General features: G+C 42.0%; 1 protein-coding gene across 1 annotated transcript in view; it reads right to left on the bottom strand.

The window, feature by feature from the left end:
• dpp6a (dipeptidyl-peptidase 6a) overlaps positions 1-13740 on the bottom strand; it is a gene marked incomplete at both ends in the record, with an annotated part of 210322 nt that extends 196582 nt beyond the window's left edge. The window contains one exon of the mRNA XM_080515409.1: positions 13570-13740. Within this exon, the coding sequence (XP_080371535.1) occupies positions 13570-13740 (171 nt within the window). The remainder of the gene's footprint in view (positions 1-13569) is intronic.
• Between the last annotated feature and the right edge of the window lie 514 nt (positions 13741-14254).

Here is a 14254-nt window from a genome sequence, read left to right as displayed (position 1 = left end):
TTCTGTATTTTCTCTGTTGGCTATTCAGGCGCTCCTCAGTGTTTGCTGATATTATTTGTGTGCCAACTTCCAGCAATATTTCTCTCTACTGTTGTCGGCACAGTGTATAAAGTTTACAATCGGTCTTTTGTAAGACCAGACAATACATGTCTGAGTCCGCAGGTCAATAATTGTTGATGAAAGAGTTCATGGGTATATTGTTGACATTGTATGAGTTTGTGTGTTGCGGTATTGCAGTTATCAAGCTAAACTATAATAAAAACTTGAAAAAAAGATACATTGACTGTTGTTTCTACATTTTTGCACCAAACCTCATAATTTATCAACTCGTAAGGTTTGTTCACGTCTTTCAAAAAGGGGGGTGCTTATCTATTGGGAAGTTTACGGTATGTGTGTTTTGTGGATCAATTCTAATGTTTTAGAATATTAGTACTTACATTGCAGGTACTATTTTTCAATAGCTATGTTTCTACACAGTGTAACTTATTCTTCCTCATGCGATTGGTGACATTATATGCTTTTAAATATGTTAGAAATATTAGGGATGAGCGAGTACACCACAATCTGTATCTGTATCTGTTCAACCATCTAAATGACCTGTATCCGTATCTGTGGTCGCAGTGGGCGGGGCCTAAAGCGGAAGTGGGCGTGGTTCAAGTGAAACATGGTCGGGGTAAAATCGGTAAATGATTTTAAGTCTGAAATTGATATAATTGATCAGAAGTTGCTTTATTTATTGTTTATTTGAAAACTATTTACAGAAGAGCCTAAAGATTGAGATTCAATGTTTTATATATAAAAATATATACACAATATACAGTATATAAAGCTTAATTTGTGTGTTCAGCTATATGTGTGTAAGTGGTCTGTAAGGGTGTTTGTTTTTGAACTGTACTCTTCTCAAAAGCACCAATATCATACAAACTGAAATAGAGGCGAGCTGAAGAACACTTGAGGAATACTGAAGGGAGCAACGTGTGTGTGTGTGTGTGTGTGTGTGTGTGTGTGTGTGTGTGTGTGTGTGTGTGTGTGTGTGTGTGTGTGGCTGGGCAGAGCTCTGGCTTCAGAGATGTGTGTCGGGAGGGGCGGGCTCTGTGTGTGACTGGCCAATCACCAGCGTGAAGACAGTCAATTACCAAATGAGGATTTTCCTTCAGCACCAGCAGGGATATTGACAAATTTTACTTGTATCATGCTCGTACTCGTCAAAAATGCTTTATCCATCCTGCTCATCCCTAATAAATATACTTCTTCTTTTTAAAATCTAAAATTAGAAAGAAAATGACTTTGAAATAATTTCCTTCTGAAATAAACACATTATTTCTATTCTATTCTTTGTCTGAATAAAGAACTTTCAAGAGATTTTTGTACAAAATATTGGTACTGTGTCAGTATAATGATATCAGCTCTGCTTTTACTTGGTCTCAGATTGAAAATGACAACATCCAATTGGAATTAATTATTAGACAATTTTTTCGTCAGATAGAAATCAACACTCGCAAGTAGTATTTTGTTAATACACAACACTCAATATTCATATAATATATCAAATGTCCGTTGATTTGTCATGACTTATTCTGTGATTCTGTTCCTTTCAATATATTTAAATCCATTTATTTCAATGCGCTGAGGCAGAATATGCAAGTGGCTTAATATCTATTTAGACACATTACAACTCATAAACACATAAGGTGACGTTAGTACTGAATATCACTAATAGTTAACAGGTTATTGCTGTGATGCCTAAATAAGTAGTGGGATTTCTTGTAGTAACTACAAATCAAAGAGAACGAAGACATTCAGGAAAGCATTATTGCATTACTTTTAATTGTTACCTGAAATAAAACAGAGTTCAGAAGCTCAGATGAAGTGACGTCAGTTAGGAGGAAGATGCTCTATAGTCCTGATGTTAGTTGAATTTACATCAGTTAGTGAGAGGACCCTAATGCTAATGATGCTAATGCTGAATATAATAATCCTGCAGGTCTGCAGCTGTTTTACCATATGAAATTTAAAAAAAATGCACTTTAACCTTCCTCCTTTTTTTTTAATAACTGTAATCATTTCCTGGCATTTCACTGCAAAGGTAGTGCATTACAGGTATATATTATAGGTATTATCCAAAACAAAGAAACACTTAGTGAATGGTTAAAAGCACCATTTGCACAGTAAAGCACTTGCCACGTGGCGTAATGATGAACCCACTGATCACACAGCACTCCCTCCTTTCACAGCAGACCTCTGCTCTGATCCTCTCTCATCCCAGCAGGCCGGGTCACAGCCTTCCTGTTATTGTGTTTCAGAAACACCATTCATCTTTTATTACATAATGTGCTATTCAATTATCTGCCCTTGGTTCTGATCAAGAGTCTCTCTCTCTCTCTCTCTCTCTCTCTCTCTCTGTTGGTCAGTGATGCCTTTAAGGCAAAATGTTCTGTCTTGTCTCTTCCTCCTTCTGTCCCTCTGTCTCTGCACTTTCCTTTCATCATCCCTCATCCCCCGTATCATTGATTTAACCTCGCTCTGTGCGGCTGGCCCTCCGGTCCCGGTAGACCTGGCTTGTCGAACGCCTCAGAAATGACACACCTCGCTCTGAGACAGGAAGAGGACATCCTCTAGTGGTCGAGCACGGGCACTTCAGCACATCGTTCATCATCACAAACCTCATTTATGTTAATAGACACTGACACAGGGACACTTAAATAATGATTTCAATGGATTTTAAAGAACATCACAATTAAATAACCTACAGGAAGCCCTCGCCAGCTCCCGCGGGTGCAATATGTTTGACAGATAACTGTGATTTACTGCAATATGCTGTAACTTACAAGAGTGTAATGTGTCAGACTTGAAGCCATTTATTAAGTCTGGAGGGGTTCATGTTGCCGTGGTTCACTGGGTGGCAGTGTTAAATCACTTTGGTGCCGAGCAGATTTTAACAAAATATACCAGCAAACGGCATGAGGGATGCTTTGTTGGATCATTTGAGTGATTATTTAAGATTAGAATGATTTACTTATTTAAGCTTGAGTTGACCCTGAGTGCAGCGGGACTGGGTTCAAACCCCAGTGGTGGCAACATGGACATACTGGCGAACTTTCCAAAAAGGAATACATATGTTTTAAAGGGGACGTATCATGCATACATTCACTTTCTAGTGGTTTTCCTACAGTAATGTGTCCCTATTCCTGGGAATGACACTCCAGAAGTGAAGAAAGTCTGTTGTCTCTTTCTCTGGCTTGTTTCATTTTTCTAAAGCGTGTGGTCCGACGAGCGAGTCGGAAAGCAAACCCCGAGTAGTGTCACCAGGGTTTTTTTAGCCAATCCAGGGAGACCTTCCCTTTGACCCGCCCACAACCTCTCCCTTCAGAGAGCGCTCAGTTTTTTTCAGCTCGCTACCACTGCAGGTAAACAAACATGGCGAAGATACAAGCTAAACACGTCATATGCCCATTTATTGTATCAACAAACAGAGGAGTCAATTTTCACTGCCTTCTTCTGAGCCTGTGAGATTAATAAAATTAATATCTGGATTAATTTTATTTTTAATGGTAATCTACCAACAAGACTTCCCAAAGTTGTATATGTCGCTCCCAGCACTTCACGGAGGAGTTTTTTCCAAACATCGTCCTGAACGATGCTGGATTCGTTGCAAAACTTCTAATAAAGGATGGATCTGTATCAACTATTTGTCGCTCTACTGCAAATGTGGGAACTATAAGTAAAATATTCTGATTTATATGCCTTTATAATACTTTTTGAAGCACCAGGCTGATTAGTTTGCAACAGCTGAGGCCACGTTTTCTTTTTTTTGGTTTGTTTATTGTGAGATACTGTTTATTGTGAGGTATGGTTCATGCCTGCAAAGTTGTGCTGATAGAGACTGTAGATCAAATGGAGGCTTTGCAGAGTCTGAGGTGTGTGTATGGGCTTGATAATTGTGAGGTGATCTTTTTATTTATATCTATGATTCACTAGTGGTTCAGGATATTCTCCTGTCTGCTACTAATTATGATCATTAATAGAGGATCATTAAATGATCAGATCTCAGTGTGGCATGTTCATAGATAGCTGGTCTGAATAGACATTTATTAGCTGTTAAAATGCACATTTCTTTGTAAAAAAAAATATTCAGAGCAACTGATGAACATATGGAGACACACAATATGTTTTACTAACATTCTGAAACGTCCTGCTGCAGCAGCAGAGTCACAACTTCTTCAGGAGCTTCTCCTTCTGTGTCACATTCTGCTTCTTATTGGTTTGGTTGAACAGCGTTTCTCCTGACAGATAGAATGTACACAATAGTGCACGGCATAAGTAGAGGAAGCACTTCCTCCTTTTTCCCAAGATGGGCATGTGGGCGGAGCCAGTCCAGCTCCCTGAAAACCAGCAGATTCTGAATGCGGCTGGAATGCGCAAATATTTCAACTGGCTGGAAATCAAGGACAAGCTGGATTTGGGGCACAAAGCTTTAAATGCAATGTTTTTGGACCAATAGGAAACATGTGAAAGTGTTGAAAAGTTGTGTGATATGACTCCTTTAAACAAACTGCATCTGCACTAGCCCCTACCTGCAGAAATAAATATGCATGGCTAAATTTAGACTTAGTAAACTCATGCCAACGCTTGAGCATTATTTTTTGGCGAATGAGAGCCTCAAACAATAGAGAAACCTTCTGTTGAAGATGAAGCCTGACATCAGTGTCACCCTAACGTAAATCATCTGCTTGTTGTTTGCCCAAGGATGGCTTCACATTTATTCGCCTCTCGGCCGTTTCCTCCCTAATCTTAGGAATATGGCGTCCGGTCATAAATAATGACTAAATCCGCACTCCTGTTTTCTGACCCATAAAAGTGAAACACAGTGCAGCTCTTAAGGCTCGCGCTCATTTGTTTGCGTGTGCAGCTATGTGCAAGTCTCAGGGAGATGGATGGAGAACAGAGAGGTGGGGGGGGGGGGGGAGTTCGGCTTGAAACCCAGCGGAGGAGCGTTTTCTCAGTGGCTGCCTCCCTCCGTCCTCAATCCCTGTTGCACGCCTCTTCCCCACAGAGAGAACGCCTGGCGAAGAGGCCGGATATGAATTCATTTTACGCTGAGATGAAGTTATTAATGCCCACCATCTGTTATTGTCAGCGTGCTGCCAGACGAGCGACGGCGACACAAAGAGGAATGCGGCACCAGTTGGAGAGTTGCACACGTTCGACAGCGAGACACTCGATGACACCTCGGTGCTGATGAATAGCCCCCGTTTCTAGTTTTTTTTTTCTCGCCCCTCAGCGTTACCTAGGTACCTATGCGCTTTCCTTTTGTGTACAGAACTGCCGTTTCCACAATTCTGGAAAGGAATTTTTTCATATTTCAAAGGAGTAGAGATGTGGATTAGCCTTTATACGAACGAGAGATGGACCGACACAAGACACCGATAGCAGTATCAGGTTTTGTGTACGATACTGTATGCAGTACACCCACTCGTAACGGAGCCCTGATACAAACAGGCATGTCCGAGGCGATGTCATCCATCAGCAACTTTATCAGAAGATAGACAAGACGGCACAAGCAATGTTCACGGTTTGGAGAGTCTTTAATATTAATGTTTGCGTATGAAGTATAAATTATACTTAATGGCCTTTAATAGGTACTTGTATCAGTATTCAGTATCGACAAGCAGCTCAAGGTTATTTCTTTTTCTCGTCCTTTAAAAAAAGGACATGTTTGATCCTGCCCTGTAAATCCCTCCAGTGGGGATTATCTCATGTCGTTTCCCTTCCTACGTGCATTTTTAATCACACTTGGAGGTTTAAAGGGAAATCCGGGGTAATGGTAGGTGTTTTTGACCCATTTTGTTTCCGACGGGGGGGTTGAGGGGGTTGGGGGGGGACTCCAAACATTTCATTTTCTTGTGTAATCCTCTGAGCTGTTTTTCTGCTTTCCCATACCTTATACATAAATGCACAGGCACATCCCTTATGTATATATGACAACTTTTCCACAATGAAATCAACGTATGCCTCCTAATGTGACCTCCCAACGCCAGACCTGATTGGCGCCGGCACCACGTTCCCGGAGCGGCCGCGTACAGCCTCCCCCTCCCCATGATTTGATTAGCAAGAGCTTCCCGCCGATAAATAAACCATATTGCCGTTTTACACCCCGCTGGCTGCATAATTCATCACTGGGGAAAATGGTGCACATGCGAGTGTGTCGTGTTTCATCAACATGAAGTGTTGGAGGATTTGTTGATGAAGGAGAAATTAGCTGTGGGGGTCAAAAGGGGGCTCGTCACTGAACGTTAAGACTATGACAGCAATCAGGAACAACTTACTGATGACTGGAGACAAGAGGAAACAATTAGAACTGCTATTTTCTCATCAGATGAGTCTTTTGTGCCAACAGTTGTTGTCTCGCTCCTTTCCCTTTCTCTTCAAGGAGATACAGAAGTAATCTTACAAGCACTTCCAAATACTCCCAGTCACACTACACTCACAGATCTCGGGATGCCACCTCGAATCGAATCGGCAGACTGATGACTCCATCCTTCCAGTGCCATCATTGATCACTCACTATTTACAAATCAACACAAAATAGGGCAAAACCCTGGCAAGCGCTGCTGCTGTGATTAGACCGAACGAGACAAGTGGCAGTTCATTATTCGGAGCTAATCACGACCATTTCAGTGGGAATAGAAGACAAACGGCGTCAGCCCCCTTACGCATGCATTCACCTGGCTTCCACTCGGCCTTAAGCTGCTTATGTGAGGCATTCTCCTCATTCAATTAACCACAGTCAAGAACAGCACTTTCTGCCTCCTGCAGCAGAACTAAAGGCTGCATAAAGCCAGAAATGCAAAAAGGCACAGGAGACTGGATGTCTTCAGTACAGCGAGCTTTTGGTACACTAGTTGAAAATCTGATCATCATGCTGTCCCCCAATTTCAACCTTTTTTGTGAAGTTCTCTTCAAGGAGAAGAGGGTATCACTATTGTTTAATAACAATGTACCCTGCTGTTGCATATTGGTATTGTAAAATGTCATTATCTACTTGTCTTCATCATAAAAGTGTCAAATACTACAAGCATAAGTGTTCAGTCTTTGTGCTAATATGGTCATATTATATTTTCTGTTGGAATTTAAACAGTCTGCGGAGAAGTATCAACATCCAGGGGAATACATTGGCAATGAGCCAGGAACATCGACATCGGTTGTTGAACGCAAGGCTTTTGAGACAAAAGCGGCCTGCAAGACGCTCCAGTCGAGTCCCACCAAACCAAGCAAGATTGCAAAACTTTCAAAGAAAACATTGTTGTTGTTTTTTTGAAGAAGTTTCTTATAGATGGTGGACACAATACAACACTGAGACCCGAGCTGAGATATCCGTGATGCTGCCATGAAAGCTAGTTATTTTCAGTAGTAATTGTTTGGTTTTGAGAAAATATAGACATTCTCATTACATAACACTTTGAAATTTTAATTTAAAGGTACTGTTTCTGCATTTCCGGTCAGAGCAATTTCAAAAGGTTCCACCCTGGGAGTCATTTTCAAAAAGTTGTGCTTTCAGTGAATCCAAGCACTGCTGTCGTATAAACCGAGCCCTGAAACACAACGAATGTTTGGAATAAACGTAGAAGTAAGAATTTGTATGTTTTGCCACCTGTAACATTTTCTATGAGCCTGCCTTATCTAATATCATCCTATCAGATTGTCTTAGTTTGAGCTTCTAGTCATATAATGAGTTACTGATCAGTGTTTGCTCTCAGCATGAAGACTGAGCATGAAGAGGAATTAGTCCCCCTCAAATAGACAATGCATTTAAAACGAGTCATTATTGCTTTTGTTTGGCGTGAGCTTGTCTTCGTCTCCATCGTGGGCTAAAATCCTTCTCTGTCAATACATCTGATAGTGATCTGAGTCTCAAATCCTCCAACTGACGAGTGAAACAGCTCATCACGTTTTAATCAAACGTGTTTCCGCCCCTCAGAAGCTCTCACTCTGCACGTCTGTGTTATCTACGGATACTCTGGGTGTTTGGATTAATTTGTAAGTGTTGGAGTGTGTTTCTCAAGAGTCTTATCTACACTTTTTTCTTTGTTAAATAGAAGTTTTAGGAATGTATTGGTCAGATTCGGTCTTGACCTTGAGCGGGGTTCGAAGGGCTGCCTGCATAAATATGTCCGCTTTAATTGGATATCCTCTCCAATGGCATTTAAACTGACAGAAACAGACAAGGAACTTAAATTGAGCTGTACTTTCACCATCAAAACTCCCTGTGGTACAGTTGAGTTTTCGTTCTCTCTGCAGACCCCATTAAAACAGTAAATATCTCTGTTACTTGCATCTGCGTCTCTTCTGATCGGCACGATCGTAACGAGACTCAGGAGAAGATTCTTTGTACGCAGGGATGTGAGCGTGTGTTTGTGTGGAGTGTATTCTGAGTCACGTAGTCCCACAGTTGCAGTATTTTTTTTTTAACACCGTCTCAAGTCATCGCACTTGTTCTGTTTTCTATTTAGGTTTGTGTTTGTATTAAGTAAGATGGGGGGGATGTTGTTTATGCGACAGGGTTTTTAAGTGAAACCGACAAACTTTCATAGCGCTTTGGGTGTCTGTTAACACGATAATGGGGCTCGGAGCCTCGGAAAATGCACCTTTTTTTTAAAAACATTCCCACTCCATCTCCATGGAAATGGGGGCAACGCAACTTTTCTGAAACGCTGTTCCAACGCATGCGAACCATGGCCAAAGTAAATACTTCGCTGCCGACAACTCGTGAACTTTTTGCTGTTGCCACGGAAACATCGTTTTCAAAACATTGACGCGGAACTTCTCTGAAATCAATGCGTTTTCATTTAAACGTGGACCGGGCTGCACAGAAAGAATAAATAACTTAAATTATTTCCGTTTTATTTATTATCCGAGTCTGATCAATCTTTTATTTTGGAAAACGACCAAATTCTCTTCGTTACATCCGTCTGTGACTCAGGCTAGTGTCGGTCACGTGATACATTAATGCTGATATTAAAACCACAAGCAGTACAATGAGTAAAACAAACAGACGTGTTTGGAAAGTTTCTTTGTAAAGGGGAAAAGGCCCAGTGAGGAGACAGAAGAATAACAAAAGTAAGTAGCAATACATACAAGTACACGGTGGATTCAAGTTTATTATTATATTTACAAAACACAACAATTTGTGTGTAGGTCGTATCATTTTATTTTGTAGTATTTATCCGCCACACCTTATGGCCGGTCTGTGAAAACACTGTCTGACATTAAAAAGGTCCGTGGAGCAAAAACGGTTGGGGACCGCTGGTCTAAAACACAAACACACTTAATCCTCTTTTTGTTCCATCTCTCCGTCACAACTACGCACACACGCGGCAACAAAATCTATTTTTCTGGGTTTGGATTATGAGACACCTGAGGCCCGAAATGTCCTTTTAATAAGCTGAGCAATATCAGATTCGGGTTTTATGAGAACACAAATATTAATGATTAAAGAACAGTGGAAAAAGAAAGCAGCAAATGTACAGTATATCATAAGACATGCTTTATATCTTTTTCCACTGTATCAGCAGATATCGAGGTTATTCTGGTGTATAATAGGACTCAGAATAAACCATGGGAGCCATTTTTTCTTTACCTCAATGGGCAGATTAAATTCACAGTATCTTGCTACATTATGTTCCGGCTTGCTTGTATTTGTAATATTTTTTTTATTGCTCTCAGAAGACCTTTTTTCTTCAGTAGCACAAAAACTGCCAATAATGCTGTTTTAATCCCACAGAGAGATTATTGGTCTCTTTGAACAGCAGGCACTGAAGTACCGAGCAGACTTTTAAACAGACCACTTCAAAGTTCGCTGCCTTTCTAAAACCCATATAGATGAATACAGGATTTCTCTTTATTGTACAGTTTGTGGTCCACTATGTGATTAATACGACTCATTTTTGCATGTTTTCCCCGCATCCTGTTTAAAACCGCGGCGACATTTTGAGTACTTGGAATAGCAAAAGGTGGAATCTCTCTCTACCTCTGTCACTGCACGTAAAGTCTCTGTAACAACAGTAGCACAGAAGTGTTGTGTCAGATTGAAAAGAGAAAGGCGGATAAAGTTTAGAAGAGGCAGAGCAGGGCCGTGCGGCGACACCGTCGGGGGGCTGAGTCACTGGATTGAGCCCATACATCCCAGAGGGGTGGAGTTCTCATCCACACGGTGTGATGGAAATGTCACCTCCGCCAGACTCGCTCATTAAGGCCACACAGCTGGCATGAAGCCAAAGCATGGATTGACATTAAAAGTGAGCCCTTGGATAGAAGTGCAACAGCTTGGAGATGAACTTTATGTGTGTATGAGGCTCCTTCTGTTGTGTACTGAAACTGAAACTGAAACTGAAACATGCTACTTCGCAGGTGAACCACGGTTGTCATAAATAGTTTTTCTAAACATGTGCAGTGGATGAACAATAAGAACAATGTTTTCCGAGAGACTGTCATGACTCCCAGTCCATGTGCTCCTTGGATTTGGTCGTTTTACAGTTGACAGTCACGGTAATAACAATCCAACCTGGTCGTCTGTACACATGAATGTTTGTGTTCTTACCATTGGGCATGTTTATAGCGTATTGTTCTCTGCGCGCATGTAAACGCTGAATAGATTTCACTTATCTAGTGCTTTTTCCACCTCTTGAGCAGTCCCCAAACCACTTCACATTCAGCCATTCACACACCAACGGCGGCGGCTGCCATGCAAGGCGTGTAGTCCATCCATTACGAGCACTTTGTCGTTCAGTGTCTTGCTCAAGGACAGCTCGACATGTGGATAAATAGAGAATCAGACCTACGAACCTCCCATTGAAAGACCCGCTCTACCAACCGAGCCACAGCAGCCGCATGCAGGTGAGGCTTCATTACAAAGACAAACAACAGCAGCAACTCGTCGCCAGTCATTGTTTCCATGTAAACAGTCATTGTTTTTAAAACTCTGCCGTCGAAATGTGAAACTTTTCAAAAACAATACAAGGAGGAGTTTTCACTCCTGTGAATGTGATGTGAGGGACATGAGGGCGCCGCGTTGAAAACACCAGGATGGAGATTTTACCATCCCGTCCCTCCATCTTCCTCTTCCGCTCTGTATTCCCCTGTCACACTCTCAGTTTGATGAATATGGACTCTACATCACTATTCGTATCGATTTCAGATCATGTTGGAGTTCTCTGCACCAACAAACACAAAGACAAGAGCCGCCAGTCAATAAATCCAGCTCATGTTATATTCATGCGCACCTCAGCCAGTGTTTTATCTCCTGTACTTTACACCCGGAGATGCAAGTATGCAGCCAAACAGAAAATACTGTATTCTTCTTCTTCAAAGAAAAAAAGGAAAGTGTGCTTTTACGCACACTTTTACGCAACAAAGTTCAGAGAGCGGAGTGGCAAAGATCACAAAAAGTTGTTCAGTCTGAAGTTTTACTGTTGAAATAAAACTGAGGGACAGTGAGAAATGAAGGCCCGGTAGCTTTTTAGTCAGTAAAAATAAAAAAACTAGTTTGTCAAACAACAAACAGCCAAACATTTTACGGTTGTCTGCCTGCAGTCTGGGAGCTGCTGCCAAGTCTGCCTCTGTCTCTATATAAATGCATCATTATGAAGCGGTCACAGAAGCATGACAGCTAAAACATGCAGCAGAGCAGCTCTGGGAGACAATTCAGGCTTTATTTGAAGGCTCATTCCACTTTTCAGAGCAGACAAATCCCCAATTGGGAATCAATATATGGATTTGGGGGAAAATTGGGTCATCCTGCAATTAAATAATAAAGTTGGCAGTTTGATTCCCCACCGACACCTGACCATGTGATGAAGTGTTGCAAGACACTGCAGGCCTGTTAACGTGACAAGGATTTCAAGTGGAAACGCAAATCCTTTGATGCATTTTGGACCCGTTCACACAAAAACGGTGCTCAGAGGCCCTGGAAATGCAAGTTTGTGTAAACCGCTCCCAAGGTGGAGATTTTTTTAAACGCTCAGGCTCCGTCTCCATGCCGATGGCAGAAATGCTGTGAGTGCACATGCGCATCACAGCCATAGTAAATATTTATTCTGCACATGCGCAAGTAGATTGACAATAAGAATGACAACCTCACAAGTCTCACAACCGTTTTTGTGGTGTTGTTGCAATATGAATTTGCACCACAAGGTGGTGTACTGAGTCACTTAAAGAAGCAGCTCGTTGACACAGAAATGACTGAAGCCTATGGCTACTACACAGGCAGTAGTGTGAAAAGCCACTTACTACTAGAAATGACCAGGATGACTCCTTCGCAATTGAGCTGATTCCAAGCTCTGCCATATGTGGTGTGAGACACACAATCACAAATGGCCAAACAAATGTGAAAGCAACAGTCAGGGAAATCCTCAAAAATCTTCCTCAATTCTAGTTCGACAAAGTGAAAAAAAAAACTGTGAAAGCCCGGCAAAGAATAGACATGTAGCAAATTAACTCAACACTGCCACCAAGTGGAGTGTCTTAAACTTAGTAAGCAACCACTTTTAAACATTGCAGACCAAAGATATCACACAATCGACCCAGTAACGTTGTCTTGTCGAGGCATGTACACCAAATATAAGGCAAGAAAACCCTTTCAATATAAATATATATACATATATATATATATATATATATATATATATATATACAATGGGTGTTTTCACCGTGACAGCATGGATTTGAGGTTAGTTTGATAGCAACCAGGGAGCATCTCAGGTCTCAGTGTTGTGTCTATGTTCTATTTGCTATGTTCTGTTTCCTTTGCTTGGTGGTTTGGCAGGCTGGATTTGGCCCATGGGCCTTATGTTTGCCACCACTGTGTACAAAAAACTCTCACTACAAACATTTGCATTGTATCATCACGTTGTATACACACATGTTTATTGTCCAATGCATTTCCCCGGTTAACGTTTCAGCACCATGGACAGCGCCATCCAACTGGAGCATTAAAACGGCCCAAACAAGGATTAAAATCCCGGCACTGTAAAGAGCTGAAAAGGTATTTGTATTGCAAAAAAAAGAAAAAAAAAAAAGAAAAGCTCTTCCACCAATAAATCATCCGGGAGGTAAACAAACCTAATTTGGGAGCCACGCTGCGCTGTTTACATCGCAATCTGACAGCTTTTGGGTTAAACACGCAGGGGGTGGGAATTTGAGCTGACAGAAAACACTTAATGAGCAAAAAAAACAACAACAAACAAACAAAAAAACACACTCAAGATAAATACAAGATCCTCGCAAAAAAACAAAAAAAAACTGCAGCGTTACCGAGTGACCAGACAGCGCCACTGCGCGTAAATTCCCGTTCAGAGGACGCGGCTGACGCGGCATGTATTGACAGAGGAGCCAGCCAATTGAGGGCATGACGCACAAGTTTGACAAGTTTTCTTTCAAACGTGTGCGTTGTGAGCAAAAGAAGACACACACGGCAACGTGCACGCTCGGTTCTCCCCGTCGCATTCACGCGTCGATAAGCGAGTAAATCGGACGAGTGAAGGTGATGAGAGTTTTTTTTTTTTTTTTCCTTACGTCCTCGTCCTCGCAGCGCCTCCGGTGCTGATGCTGGAGCCCGGCTCGATGGCTCTCCACCGGCCTCTCCCCCTCCACACCGAGCCCGAGGAGGTGGCTCGCCTCTGGAGGGTTGGGGAACGATTTGTTTGTGTTGATCTTGTCGGTGAATCTCTGATACAAAGACGCCATATTTTCGAAAAAAATTGAATAAAATGTAAATAGGAATATATATATATATTAAAAAAAATTAGTTTTTTCTCTTGATCGACAATTAAAGGGGGGAAAGGTAGACAAAAAAAATTGAAGGAGGTCAATCAGCGATAGTAATTCGATTATATGACGCTGGGATTGAGTGGAAATCCTTCCAGGATGTGTTCAGGATGCACAGCACGTACTTTCAGGCTCTCCAGTCGGTCCACTCGTTCGGAGCTCCTGCAACCGGCTCAGTCTTTGCGCACTTTCCCGACCGGATGCATTAAAAACGCTGGGAACACGAAGCTCAATCCAACAGCCGGGGTCCGGACAGGCGGAGGAAGCAGCCCAAGGCTCGGTTTGTTACCCTCCTCTTCCCCCTCCCTGGTAAAAGTGACCGCTGATAAACGCTCAGATACTGAACAAGGTCCTCCAAGTGCGCGCGGAGCGCAGCCGGTGCGCAAAACAGCCGCGGCGCGCGCAAAGCAATCAAAAACACGTGAGATATCAG

This window comes from Blennius ocellaris (genome assembly GCF_963422515.1).
Source record: "Blennius ocellaris genome assembly, chromosome: 19".
NCBI lineage: Eukaryota > Metazoa > Chordata > Actinopteri > Blenniiformes > Blenniidae > Blennius > Blennius ocellaris.
Note: the sequence above shows the minus strand (reverse complement) of the source record. Positions and strands in the feature narration are given on the sequence as shown.